This window comes from Perissodus microlepis, chromosome 15, assembly GCF_051167445.1.
Source record: "Perissodus microlepis isolate ML-2025 ecotype Zambia chromosome 15, ASM5116744v1, whole genome shotgun sequence".
NCBI classification, from domain to species: Eukaryota; Metazoa; Chordata; class Actinopteri; order Cichliformes; family Cichlidae; genus Perissodus; species Perissodus microlepis.
This window is the reverse complement of record NC_140475.1, coordinates 9,695,384-9,708,266: the sequence shown is the minus strand read 5'-3', so window position 1 is coordinate 9,708,266 and position 12,883 is coordinate 9,695,384. Positions and strand designations below refer to the sequence as shown.

Genomic DNA, 12,883 nt, shown 5'->3' with positions numbered 1-12,883 from the left:
GGTAATCTCCATATATGGATTCCTGGCTTTAAGTTTTTGATCTACTGCAGAATATTTTTAAGGACGTTATCTACTATAAAAAGCCAGGCCAGCAAAATCTCCAAGTTTTTCTGTTTTATCCTGTTACTTTGACACAAAGGCATCTGCTGTGATGCTTACACATCTGACAAAGTGGCAGCTTAATTTTTTTATACACTGCCTACAAACTCAGTGCAAACTAACTGCAGAGAAATAGTCAAATAATTTTGAATTAAATATTCTTAATTTACAAGGCTTAGAGGGTTCTTTCGACAGTACATATCCAAGATAAATGGACAAAATTATAATATTTCTGACTGACTCAAAATGGAATAAAATCGAATCGGGACCTTGTGAATCAGACTTGAATCAGCTGTAGAAATCAGTGACGATAGTAGTGCCTGCCCGACTGCCTTCATTTCCACAATGTTTATTAGGAGGGCAGAGTTCTCAGAAAAGCATTGAGTAACCTCTCTGCACGTCATAGAAGATCTTCGGAAAGTGTTCAGGAAACACAACAGAGAGACCGTCCTCAGGCAACATGGAGGACACTGCGACCAACTGGTCAAACTCAGATGTAAATGATGTTGAAACGTGTATTTTCTGTTTAATAGCGAACAAAAAAGACGAAAACACAAAGATAATAAAAGAGGTGAGATGCTTTTTTTTTTTTTTTAATCCCATGTAGAGCGATACAGGTGTTATAGGAGGAAACTGTACCCGGAAGTTGCGGATCCGAGGTTTTGATATACTATTAAAAAACACACACATAGTTAGTTGAAGATTTTAGCACTTGACGGCTGATGAAGTTTAAAGCGTATGGCAAATCAGCTATTTAATAGAAGAAACAGACTACAGCAGGGAAACCGCGGGGTCGGCATTTCACGACGAGAGCTGTTTTGCAACTCTGAGCCAAAACAAATAAAACTGTATGAAACAGGGCATTTAGAGCAGTCTGAGCTCTTTTGGCTGTTTGTAATGTGAGCACCCACCAGCCCAGACAGGTAAAAACCTGTCATGTGACAGAAAATAAAGAAAAGCACAACAGGTCCACTCTAAAGTTTGTAAATCTAAAAATGCACTTTGTTTAAATCCAGATGCTTTAACACCTGCAAATCACCAAAACGTTAAAGGGTCCCTACGCAGGCACAGGTCCATGAATGACTTCTTATTTGGTTGAGGACTGGTTACATCTTAAGTAATGATAATACATTTATTATTTATATGCACCTTTCAAGACACTCGCGGACCCCTTATAATGCCGAGGCAAAGAGAGTAGCCAAGCATCAAAAGATTTTAAGGGTGGTTTTAAGTGGTTGATTTCTCTTCATCTATGTGCAGCTAAATTAATAGTTCAAAGTCTCCGCACACCTGAATGAGTGACAGGTGGAAAAGTTCCATGACAATTTAAATATAATTCCCACACACTGCCTCGCTTACTGCAAATACATTTAAGCCTCAGTGTTTCAGTCAGTCTGACATTCATCAGGTATGTGTAATAATGTATCTACTCAGAAAAAGTGAGTAAAATAATAACAATAATAATAATGCTGTACGTTTTAAAAATGAGTCCCACTGCCACCTTTTCATGTACTGTGTAGAGTGGGAGTTTTCTGTGTCTTGGTTGGTCATCCAACCAAGACACGGGGTGTCCTGGTTCTTTTATGTGCACAGCTGGAGTAGCGCTACCTACTTTCTGATCCACCAGGGAAATAGACTGTAGTCTTGATAGTGCTGCATTCACAGCTTGAATGACTTTCATTTTTCTGCCCCCGACTACAGACTAAAGACCTGGTGTGTTTCAGCGACATTTTCCCAGGTGCGCCTCACCACTACCTGGTTGTTCCCAGAGAGCACATACTCAGCTGCTTCTCACTGCACAAAGGACACATTGATCTAGGTCAGTTAGTCCTCTGTCAACTTACCATACTATCTCCTAACACTGTGGCTCTCCTGTAGTCACTACTGCTGCAAGTTTTCCTTTAAATACTTTAAACTAGACTATTACTGCTGGTACTATAGACTTCTGATACTCTTATTTTTCCAACTATTTGAGATTAACAAAACTATATCACATAACCCATAAGAAATCATGTCTCCAATAGTTGAAAGGATGGCTAAACTGGGGAAAGATGTGCTCCATGACCAAGGGATTACTGACATGGCGGATATAAGGTTGGTGGAGACGGTTCTTGGAAGTACCGGAAAAAATATTCATACTAGTAAAAAGGCAAAGTCTGCAAACTCAAGTTCTCTCGTGGGCATTCAGGAATCATTTACAGTGGACACCCATTTTTCATCCATCCATCCGTGCATTCATCCATGCATACATCCACCCACTGGACAGGTCTCGAGTCTGTCACAGGGCTAAAGCACAGAGACGGACGATCATTCACGTTCACGCTCATATGAGGTTAATCAGCGATCCAAAATTGGCCGTAGTTTTGAATACGAGTGTGAAGTAAAATCCTGCAGTTTCTGCCGGGTGCATTGTAGCTGCCCCAAGCCAAAACCCAGTAAAAATCTTACTTTTAACATTAAATTTAAAAAGCTACAGTGTAGCTTAAAAAATGATATTAAAGGGAGGGTGGATGAATCTTTTGCTTTAAGTAACTGCATAAGTAATCTTCGTGCTAATGTAATCTATATAATTATTGTTTAACATGGAGTGAGGGGTCTAGTTGCTCTGTTGTTTGTAAGCGTTTCATCCCTGCTCTGGGCGGCTGAATTTCAGTGCTGATGTGTTTTTCTCCACAGGCTGGGCTTCCACCAGCCGCCTTTCATTTCAGTAGGTCACCTCCACCTCCACGTGCTCGCCCCAGCCAGCCAGATCTCAAAGTACATGTTGTATAAGTTCACTCCAGAGACCAACTCTTTTGTTACTGTGAGTACTGCAGGCGACTTCTTTCCTCATTGTGCTTTTTTCTTTGATTTTCTTTATTAGTTCTCTTACACTACAATAACTAAACCACTGCAGCGGTTTCCATGCAGTCACTGTTTTTATCAGGCTACTTCTGTTACTTCACATTTGAACTGATAAACTCATAATTTCCTCTTTGCAGGAAGAAGTTTTACGCAAGCGTCTTAAAAGTATCTCCCCACCACTCCGGTGTCATTATTTAGAGAACTGCAAGTTATTTCAGTGCATCAATTGTGCTCAGACTGGACTTTAGATCACAGCAGGGAAACAAACAAAAAAATCTCAGAAGAGTCGCTGAGGCAGAATGAAGACTGGAGACACTTTTGAAATGCGTTGTAATTGTTTAGAGCGATATTTACCACTTTAATATTCATTAGCAGTGGCTGACCTCTGCACGGGCCAGTGCAATATAGAAAATTAACGGTCAGATTTTATCTAGAGTGTTTTGTACTCGTGCACTGTAACAGTGTCGTTTTTGAATGAATGCACGTGGGAAATGAATTGTACTTTTATCATAAGAAGAGACAAGACTGATTCCACTAAGTATTTTTTAAAATAAAATTATTTATTTAAATAACATTATTGAGAGTTTTCTGTTACTGACACTGTAAAGAAGAAAAATGTGTGGAGATACTGTTGCCTCTGTATTGGATGTGTGTCTGCTTGTTTGTAATGATATTAAAAAATAAACAGTTTTTTAAATAAAATAAAAAATCATTCATGGAGAACCCTTTAATAAACTAATAATTAAGGTAATTAAGTTTTAAGGCCAGTGTTGTGACTTTCTAATGTTATTTATTTTAGTACAGTCTCATAATCCTGGTAATCCTCACTGGCAGATATGTGTGTATAGATAAATATAGATTCATCAAGTTGCTGGAAACATCACAGATCTTGGTTAATATTGACACGATAGCGTCACAGATGTGTCGGCTGTACACCCATCATGCGAACGTCCCCCCATCCCAAAACCTCCCAGTGAATGAACAGGACACGACTCAAATGCAGATATTACACAAAAATAAAACTTACAAACTGTATCAGTGAGCCAGAGTTGGAGGGCATAGACCAATGATCATACACCTCTGAGAGTGAAATATGACTTTAATCCTAGATATTTTAACTTAGAGTAGTTATGGAGCTATACAAAATGAGTCTTCTGGGCCTTTCTCTCCACTTCACAACAGTATTTTTCACCAAGCCCTATAACCCTGCACACAGACATGCACATTAGGTTCATTCATTATATCCAGTAAACCTGATATATGACAATCATGCCTGAATATTGCTACAGTAACCTGCTCATGCTTACCTGAGCTCCTTTAGTTTCTTTTCCTTTATCTCATTCAGGCGCATCTGTCGCTGCTGGGCTTCCTCCAGCAGTTTGTCAGCCTCCCCGAACCTCTCTCTATGCTCAGCTTTGGCAAGCTTCTTGCGCTCATTCACCTGCTGCCTGACGGCCTCAGCGTGGCGCAGCACTTTCTGATGCTGCCTCTCCTGCTGCTCCTTTTCTTTGGCCTCTGCTTCCTTCTGAGCCCTGTGTGGAGGAAAAATAGCAATTTCATGCAAAAACGTGCAGAAAATGCGCACTGAGGTGGGAAAAACAAACAAAAGCCCCCCAACTTTCTTACTTCAGCATCCGATCAAACTCTTCCTTCTTTATGGTGGCCTGCACTGTCTGGTAGTGCTGTTTGCTGTGAACTTGCTCCAGCCGAGCAGCCCCCAGCATCACCTCCTGCTGTGCTTTCCTCACGGCCTGCTCTCTGTTTTTCTCCCTCCATTTTTTTTGTAACTCTTCTTGATGCCGATGGGCACAGAGTTCATCCTTTTTAAAATCCGCAGAAAGACCAGCACAAGTGGCCGAGAACAGTTAAAAGTCATATTAATCCACCTGTAATAAGATTAAAGCTTCAAAAACAATTTCTGACCTGCTCTGCCTTATAGTTTCGATCTTTTTCTTGCTGGGCCCTCAGCTTAGCAATCTCCATCTCCTTCTCTTTCCTTATCCGCTTTTGCTCTGCTTCACGTTCCGCGTCCCTTGCCTGCAAAAACAATAAAATATCAGCAGAGAACAAACATCTGTGGCCGATCTACAGAGTTCAGTTGCTTTTCCAGCTGACCTGTTTCTTTTTAATGTATTCCATGGCTTTAATGTCCGCCAGCTTCTCCTCCTTCATCCTCTGCTCCTTGACTCGGAGGGTCTCAGCATTGATGCGCATGATCTCCTCCTGCATACGCTGCTGCTCCATCCTATTCTTCTCTTTAGCCTGGAACAAAGCCGCTGGTCAGAGATGAAACTGACTCCCGTACACTGCACTGTATTCACGTTATTTTTCACGTTAGTGCGTTTAAGTCTGCACATGGGCCGTGTGTGCACCTTGAGGTCATCCTTTTCCATCTTCTTCTGGTTCTCCTTTATTTGCTGTTTCTCTTGCTCTCTCATCTTTCTCTCATTTTCCTTTTCCTCTAGATGTTTCTGAATTTGTTCTAAAAGTTGCGCTCTTCCTCTGAAATGTAACACACACAAACAGAGTGACAGATCTCCTAATGGCCTCCTTTTTGGATCAGATAAAGTGCATAATTTAACGTCTTCCCATCCTTGGAGTTATTTTAAGAATATATAAAGCATTTGGTGAAGAAAAAAAAAGGTGCTCTCTTTACTCGACCCTGTGCTGTTTCCTCAGCTCGTCGATCTTCCTTTCAGTCTCCAGACCCTTTTGGCGCTCTGCCTCCATCACCGCATCCAGGCGCCTCTCCTCCTCTTCCATCTCTGCCTGGATCTGCTTCTTCTCCTCCAGCTGAGCATTGATTGTGGCTTGACATTGAGCATTCAGAATAAGCTGAGGGAGTGACAAAAACAGAAGCATTTATATGTGTGTGAATTAACACCGCCTTTGTTTTCTTCATCCACATACTCCCAGCCAATTCCTACCCTGTTCAGCCTTTTGATTTCCTCTTCTTGCTCCATCCTTAAAGCGTTAGACTGCTCCAGCAAGCCCTGTGAACGTTTCCGGGCCTCTTGCTCGAGCTCAGTCAGGGCCTTGTTGTTCTTACGAGACAGATCTGCTGCCTGGATCTGCTGCTTCCTTTCCTCTGCGGCTTTCTGGGGAGCCATCATATAGATATCATATTGCAAAATCACAGGAACAAGCCTCTTGTGTTAATGTCCAAGAAAACATCATCAGAGCCATGAATCCTACCGTTTCCTCTTTCTCCTTTCTCTGATAAGCCTGGTGAGAAGCCTCTCTCTCCTCCTTGAGGCTAGCCTGGGATGCTAAAATGATGCGTTTATACTTAGCTGACAGGAGAAAGACTGACTTTCCCGAAGGACTGTTAAGTGGGATTCTGGCATAATGACAGGAGGAATTATGTTGTGGTGAGGATGTCCATTTTGGGTTAAAACATCATTATCATTATGACATTTGTTTTAAAAAATCTAATCATCTCTCTAAATCACTTGAAACGATACCAGGTCATACATTAATGGATAACTGTTAGGTGCACCATTGTTTTTTTTAAATTCATATTAAATGTAATCAAATCGCTTCCATTTCCATGTTTTAAAAATGTGCATTATGCTTTTTAAACCAGCAGAGAAACTCAACAGGTTTGGGACTATACCTGAGATTGCGGATGAGGTCTTTAGAGATGATTTGAATGGTGTCTTTGTCTTTTTTGATCTTTGACGGAGCTTCCTCACAAGGATTGTCTTCACAAAGCTGTGTAGATATCTGAGCAGTTGTTAGTTGATAAAAACCCGCAAAATAGCACCATAATTAGTGAACTCAACACACAAGTGTTTTCAGTTTTGTTTCTTTTTTCTTACTTGTGATATCCACTCACTGGCCACTTCATTAGGTTCATTTGCTCATTAATCCAAATATCTTATCAGCCAGTCACTTGGCAGCAACTCAGACACTTGGTACACTTCTGTCTCCTTAATACTGTCTGGACATCAATTAAATTTCACAGCCCACCTGAGTAGTTCTGCTGACCATCTCCAACCCCTTATTGACAACAGTGTAACCATCTTCTAATCGCTGCTTCCAACAGGATAACACACCATGTCACAAAACTCACATCATCTCAGGCTGGTTTCTTGAATATGACAGTGAGTTCACTCTACTCCAATGCCTCCACAGTCACGAAATCTCACCTTTGGGATTCTTATGGTGGATGTACAGTCAATAGATCAGCAGTAACTATGTAATGCTATTATGCCAATATGGAGCAAAAATCTGAGTAATGTTTCCAGCGCCTTGTTGAAAATTTAAGGTAATTCAGAGGGCAAAAAGCGGTGCTAATAAACTGCACCTAATAAATTGGCCGGTGAGTGTAGTTAAGATGTGACATTTCACTCTGTGAGAGTAACACTCACCGGGTCTGGGCTCCCAAAGAGGATCTCGTCATCATCCACCTGAGAGCTTGGGCTCAGTGGGCGGTAGCAGCTGATAAAAGAGCTAGCTCTGGAACTGGACGGATGTCTCTGCTGGGACTGAAAACAACAGTGGATGAATATACAGGGACTTTTTCTAGCGTTAAATACAGACTTTATAGAATAGTATCTTTTGCATTTAAAAAACAGGATCTAGCACCTAAGGCAATATGGAAAGTGGCATGTCAGTGCTCACTGTAACTTACCATGATCTGCCGTTAACAAAGTCCAGGCAACGGAAAATAAATGTTTCTAAGATTATCCAGTTTTAAGACTAATATAGCTGCAATACTGAGTGTTATTCTCCCATCTATAGACATGCGCTTAGCTTCTTTAAAAACTTTAAAAACGTAGCAACACGGATTTTAATTGGCGAGTAATCTGTTGCTATGGTGACAGAAGGGCAAACGTTAGACATCCTCGATTCCTTTAAAGTCAAGCGTATCATATTTGATACATGAGTTTTTGTGAGTTTTTGAGACTTCTACATCATCAGCGTGACTTTTTTTTACCCTCAAAAAATTATATAAATTGCATGACACATTATTAATGACTAAAGTGCAAACGTATGGCCTATGTAGCAAATGTGATACAAATTAAAACTCATATATGTAGATTAAAATTTGATATATTTTTATATATTTTCTCTAAAAGTTCAACAAACACTCCATTATCAAAAAAATTAATCTCTGACTTGGGGTTCAGACTGAACCTGTTCAGCTCTCGTAAAAAAAAAAAATAATAATAATAATTAAAAAAAATCTTTTTTTTTTTTTTTCCCTAAGACAAATAATTTGACGGTGCACTCTGGGCTCGACTAGCTCTGTCTTCGGCCGATTGTCCTGCCTTTGTCTCTGGGCACACCCAGAAATTATATTACAGCGTTTACTGCGCTCTGTATAAAAGACGCTTTAAAACTCACGAATGGGGACGCTGGAGGCTTCTGGGATTGATGACTGTAAATTCTGTCAAATAGCAAACAACAAAACTGACACAGAGATCCTGCTGAGCGTGAGTAAAAAAACAACAACAACATTCATTCATGTTCAAGGAGAAAAAAAATTAGCCACTGGAAATTCCTGTCTCTGTGTGTGTGTGTGTGTGTGTGTGTGTGTGTGTGTGTGTGTGTGTGTGTGTGTGTGTGTGTGTGTGTGTGTGTGTGCAGGACGATGAGCTGGTTTGCTTTCGTGACATGCAGCCTGGAGCCACCCATCACTACCTGGTTATTCCCAGGATGCATATCAGCAACTGTAAAACCCTTAAGATGGACAACATACCTCTAGGTGAGGAAACATGAACTTAATCAGTCTGTTTGCTTGTTTGTTTGTTTTTCCTGGTAGCAACTTCTGCTGACAAGTCTTGGTCAATGGGAAAATATGAGTCGGTAGTTATGATTGATTACACAAAAGCACCCCGCCCTTTTATTTTTAAAGCAACATGTTTCCAAGCAACTGATTATTTATATAGCACCAAATCACAATAGTTGCTTCAAGACGCTTCATATTGTAAGGTCATACATAGCATGTAGATGACCCCCTATGAGCAAGTACTTGGCGACAGTGGAAAGGAAAAACTCCCTTTCAACAGAAGGAACATTGCACAGGGAGGAGCAGCCATCTGGTTAATCAGTACAAACTATTTTAATAATAGTTTATAGTAAATTCAGGTTAATGAGTAAATTGTTTTGTTGAGTCACCAGTATGACCTCAGTGAGCTTAGCTTTGTAGTTTGTGTCAGTGAAGACAGATTTAAAAGCGGCACCATGACCATGAAATGATTCATTGTGTCTTCAGAAATCAGCTGCACACCCATGATACAAATTTCTTGTTCCGCTACACGCCAAATGAGCTCTACTGGACTGAGATCTGGTGACTGTTCACAAACCATTTTTTTAAGCTTGTGCTTTCAGAGATGCTCTTCTGCATACCTTGGTTGCAAAGCGTGTTGATTTGAGTTCCTTCCTATCAGCTCGAAGCAGTCTGGCCATTCTCCTCTGACCTCTGTCATCAACAAGCCATTTTCACCCAGAGAACTGCAACTCGCTGGATATTTTCACATTTTCGGACCATTCTCTGTAAACTCTAATGATGGTTTTATGGGAAAAAAAATCCCAGTAGCTCAGTTTTTGAAATGCCTACAACAGCCCGTTTGGTAGCAGCAACCATGCCACATTCAATGTCACGTCAGTCACCTTTCTTCCTCATTCTAACGTTCTGTTTGAACCATGTCTACATACACTGAGCTGCTGCTATGTGATTGGCTGATTCGATATTTGTGTTAATGTTCAGGTGTGCTTAATAAAGTGGCTAGGGAGTATATGTACATATGTGTAAAACTGTCTTGCATAATCTTGATTTTCTGATCGCACATCGCCGATAAGTTTTATTTGTTGACAGTGGAGCGGATGGAACAAATGGGAAGACATATACTGGAGAAGAACAAAGTCTGCAGCCTCGATGACGTCAGGTAAAACAATCCCTGTGATGAGCTGCGACTCTTTACCACTTAGAATTTTATTATGTTTTAAAATTAAACAGGTTTTTTTTTTCATGTTGTAATATCTTTTTGTTAATTTTATTTTGTAGGCTGGGGTTTCATCTCCCTCCATTCTCGTCAGTTCCCCACCTCCACCTCCACACTCTGGCTCCAGCCAGTAAGATGAACTTGAAGTCTCAGCTTCGCTACGGGCAGCAGTCTTACTGGTTTATTACAGTAAGTCAGGGCTGGATTGAGCCAAGGAAAATAATTCAATTGGGACTGTTTATTTTTAATATCACCAGACAGACATATGGCATGGTTACATTTGTTTCTCATTTGTTATCACGGTCTATGCTTTAAAGGAATTCAATAAAAATCAGATCAGAGATTATTGGAGATTATCACTGGCGCCATTCTCTGATGTCAAAATGAGAAACGAGCCACATCTTCTCTCCCATGTTAGGTCTTTTATGTGTGTTGTGTACACCTTTAAGTGCTACCTTCTTTTAAAGTGAAGAGCTTTTAAAATGAGTGAATTTACTACATGTGAATACTCTTAACTTCCAGTTTTGCTCTGTTGCAGGTAGACAAAGTGCTTTCACAGCTGAAGACTCATGGTAAAGTGAAATGAACAGATGCAGGTGTAGCAACCTTGTTTACTGCTTACAGGTTATTTAATTAGCATCCACCGCACTCAGTGCACTTTACATGACTTCTCCAGCCTGTTTGGCATTCTGGTGCTAATACGTTTGAATATTTTCCTCCATGCCGCATGCTGACTTGGTTGTGGAGAAGAGTTCTTTGTATTAAATTTTTTTTACTTCTGTTTTTTTCATTTTTATAAATGGTATAGAATTCATGAATATTAATAAAAAAAAATCTTGAAAGGCTTCAAATAATGGAGATCATTTCTGTCTTAAAAGTTGTTCTTCCAAATCTCTCCTATTACAAACATAGGTACAACACATGCATCCCTTCAGTATCTTATACTGTTACTGCTCAACTTTCCAGTAGTGCTTTCATGATCATGTTAATTAGCAGAATATGAAGGGTTTGTTGGTTAGTTCCTCTTCAAATCTGTAAACTTGACCACTCAGTAACACATCTGTGTCTTTCACTGAAAAGAATTCAGTGAACTAACTCTTTAGTTTTGATAAGTCACAGTAGAAAGCCAGTTATTGATTGGCATGCCAGTTGATTGGCATGCTGGGATCTTTTTTGGAAGAGCCGAGCATGCCAATATAAATGGTTTCATGAGTGTTTTAACAGGATTTTAGCAATGCTAACTGCATGACTCCAGCAATGTGGTTGGACAATCTTCCACACTAGATGAGCCAGAAGCACTTGACAGCTTTCCATGACAGAGACCCCATCTGTTCATTCATTTTTCTCCCACACATCTGGGTTCAAGTGGTCGGGGCACCAGTCCAAGCAGAGAAGCCCTCCCCAGCCACCTCTTCCAGCTCATCCTGGGGTACATCAAGTTTTTCCAAAGCCAGCAAAGAGATACAATTTCTCCAGCAAGTCCTGGTCCTCCTCCCAGTAGGACATGCCAGAAACACTGTACCTAGGAGACGTTCTAGCAGGTTGCCTGATTCACCTCAAGTGACTCCTTTTGATGTGGAGAGGACATTATCCCCAGAGAGTAATCCTCATGACTATTCATCTGTTTCATTTGTGGTGCACATCACAAACTTTTTGTCACAAATCAAAATGCAGGGTTAAATAAATCTGTATCAGGCTGTATGCCAAGTCCAAAAAACAGGAAGCACAGGGAAAGATGTGTAGATATTATGACAAAGACTCAGGGAAAAGACAGGACTATTTATACACATAGGATTAATAAAGGAACTGGAAACAGCTGGGGGAAAAATACACAGGTGCAAACTAGGCAGGAAGTAAAACTCAGGAACAGAAGACAACTTTCATATTAAAACAGGAAAATAACAAATAGCTTAACTAAATACGAAAGCAAACAAAAAAAAACTCAGTGAACGGAGAAGCAGAAAGGAACGATAAGCATCTAACAACACAAAAAGCATTACAATAATTATCTAAGCAACACAAGAATCCAAACTGAAAAATGAATGCAAACAGTTTCAGTTTAGCTACTATTTTGTTTATCAATACATTATATCTCTAACTCAAAAATATCATTCATTAATAGAATAAGTCAGAACGCACAGCGGGTCAGACTTTTTCTAACCGGATCAGTTCTTTCTTTGAGCCACTTGATGTCAGTAATGCAATATGGAGGGTCCACGTGCATCAACAGGCCTCATATGATGACTCACAGCCTGTTTTTTACTTATTTAAAATGATAAAGTTGGAACCATCAAAAAGTGTTAGCATGACATTATTTGCCAAGGGCTCCATTCCTGTAAACTGGTGAGTCACTTCAGTCCATGCATTTTCAAAACTGTTCACACAGGACACTGACATGACTCCAAGGCAAATATTCACCAGTAAGAGTCAAAACTATCTGCTGGTGAGGAGGAACAGGAGCACTTGCAGAATTCAGAGCTCTGCAACACTCCCTTGTATGTCTTTCGCATCTCCAAACTTTTAACTGCTATGAGTCATTTTTACTGTGTATTATTGTGTATCGTCGTCATTGTTTCTCACATACATTTCTCGTGTGTTTCTTGGTTTATATTATGATAGTGTTGGCACATCTGTCTGAATATATGTAGGGACTGTAACTTTCCATCTAAGGACTGATGTAAGAGAAGACATGATGTAAGGAGTATTGGGTTCCTGAGCTCAACTACCTTATTGTGCTGGCTATTGAATATGTTATATGATTCAACAGTGATGTAGTTTGAGAAAGATATTATGTAATATATGCTTCATAGAATTTGTTCCTCTTTGAAAATATTGATACTGTGATACACAGAGATATGCATTTACGTATGAATTTACAGCTAGGGGCATGATTTATGATGTCATGAAGACCTTGAATAGATTTCCTTGGTGTTTACTTTCCTACATTCCTCACCAGCAACCAATAAAGACAATACAAAACAATTTCA

The 12,883-nt window shown here is 40.0% G+C and overlaps 3 protein-coding genes across 5 annotated transcripts; 2 read left to right on the top strand and 1 right to left on the bottom strand.

Annotated features, from left to right (window-relative positions):
* Nucleotides 1–494: 494 nt before the first annotated feature.
* On the top strand, nt 495–3,607 carry LOC146371707 (adenosine 5'-monophosphoramidase HINT3-like). The gene is made up of 5 exons (XM_084952815.1): nt 495–670; nt 1,801–1,918; nt 2,124–2,193; nt 2,776–2,902; nt 3,081–3,607. Exons 1-5 carry the CDS (start codon nt 560–562, stop codon nt 3,189–3,191), a joined length of 537 nt encoding a protein of 178 aa, XP_084808941.1. The 5' UTR covers nt 495–559; the 3' UTR covers nt 3,192–3,607.
* A 228-nt stretch (nt 3,608–3,835) lies between these two features.
* Nucleotides 3,836–7,776, bottom strand: LOC146371706 (cilia- and flagella-associated protein 45-like). Of its 2 annotated transcripts, none has more exons than XM_084952813.1 (12): nt 7,580–7,776; nt 7,317–7,433; nt 6,560–6,669; nt 6,139–6,283; nt 5,871–6,041; nt 5,600–5,778; nt 5,316–5,445; nt 5,059–5,205; nt 4,867–4,980; nt 4,570–4,763; nt 4,251–4,475; nt 3,836–4,149 (listed from the first exon to the last, which is right to left on the bottom strand). In XM_084952813.1, exons 1-12 carry the CDS (start codon nt 7,580–7,582, stop codon nt 4,080–4,082), a joined length of 1,605 nt encoding a protein of 534 aa, XP_084808939.1. In that variant the 5' UTR covers nt 7,583–7,776; the 3' UTR covers nt 3,836–4,079. The 2 variants fall into 2 exon arrangements, with proteins under 2 accessions (XP_084808939.1, XP_084808940.1); XM_084952814.1 differs by having other exon boundaries at nt 6,560–6,657.
* Nucleotides 7,777–8,211: 435 nt separating this feature from the next.
* On the top strand, nt 8,212–10,703 carry LOC146371705 (adenosine 5'-monophosphoramidase HINT3-like). Of its 2 annotated transcripts, XM_084952817.1 has the most exons (5): nt 8,212–8,384; nt 8,539–8,656; nt 9,770–9,839; nt 9,959–10,085; nt 10,435–10,703. In XM_084952817.1, the coding sequence occupies exons 1-5, from the start codon at nt 8,298–8,300 to the stop codon at nt 10,480–10,482; spliced, it is 450 nt and encodes a 149-aa protein (XP_084808943.1). In that variant the 5' UTR covers nt 8,212–8,297; the 3' UTR covers nt 10,483–10,703. The 2 variants fall into 2 exon arrangements, with proteins under 2 accessions (XP_084808943.1, XP_084808942.1); XM_084952816.1 differs by having other exon boundaries at nt 9,959–10,703.
* Nucleotides 10,704–12,883: the final 2,180 nt, after the last annotated feature.

Coding starts and splice junctions, on each gene's coding strand:
- LOC146371706 (XM_084952813.1), bottom strand. Junction 6,284..6,559: donor GACCTCATCCGCAATCTCAG/GTATAGTCCCAA, acceptor TCATTATGCCAG/AATCCCACTTAACAGTCCTT. Junction 5,206..5,315: donor TGGAAAAGGATGACCTCAAG/GTGCACACACGG, acceptor GCTTTGTTCCAG/GCTAAAGAGAAGAATAGGAT.
- LOC146371707 (XM_084952815.1), top strand. CDS start 560: ATGGAGGACACTGCGACCAACTGGTCAAACTCAGATGTAAATGATGTT. Junction 1,919..2,123: donor CAAAGGACACATTGATCTAG/GTCAGTTAGTCC, acceptor TGTCTCCAATAG/TTGAAAGGATGGCTAAACTG. Junction 2,194..2,775: donor ACTGACATGGCGGATATAAG/GTTGGTGGAGAC, acceptor TTTTCTCCACAG/GCTGGGCTTCCACCAGCCGC.
- LOC146371705 (XM_084952816.1), top strand. CDS start 8,298: ATGGGGACGCTGGAGGCTTCTGGGATTGATGACTGTAAATTCTGTCAA. Junction 8,385..8,538: donor ACACAGAGATCCTGCTGAGC/GTGAGTAAAAAA, acceptor GTGTGTGTGCAG/GACGATGAGCTGGTTTGCTT. Junction 9,840..9,958: donor TGCAGCCTCGATGACGTCAG/GTAAAACAATCC, acceptor TTTATTTTGTAG/GCTGGGGTTTCATCTCCCTC.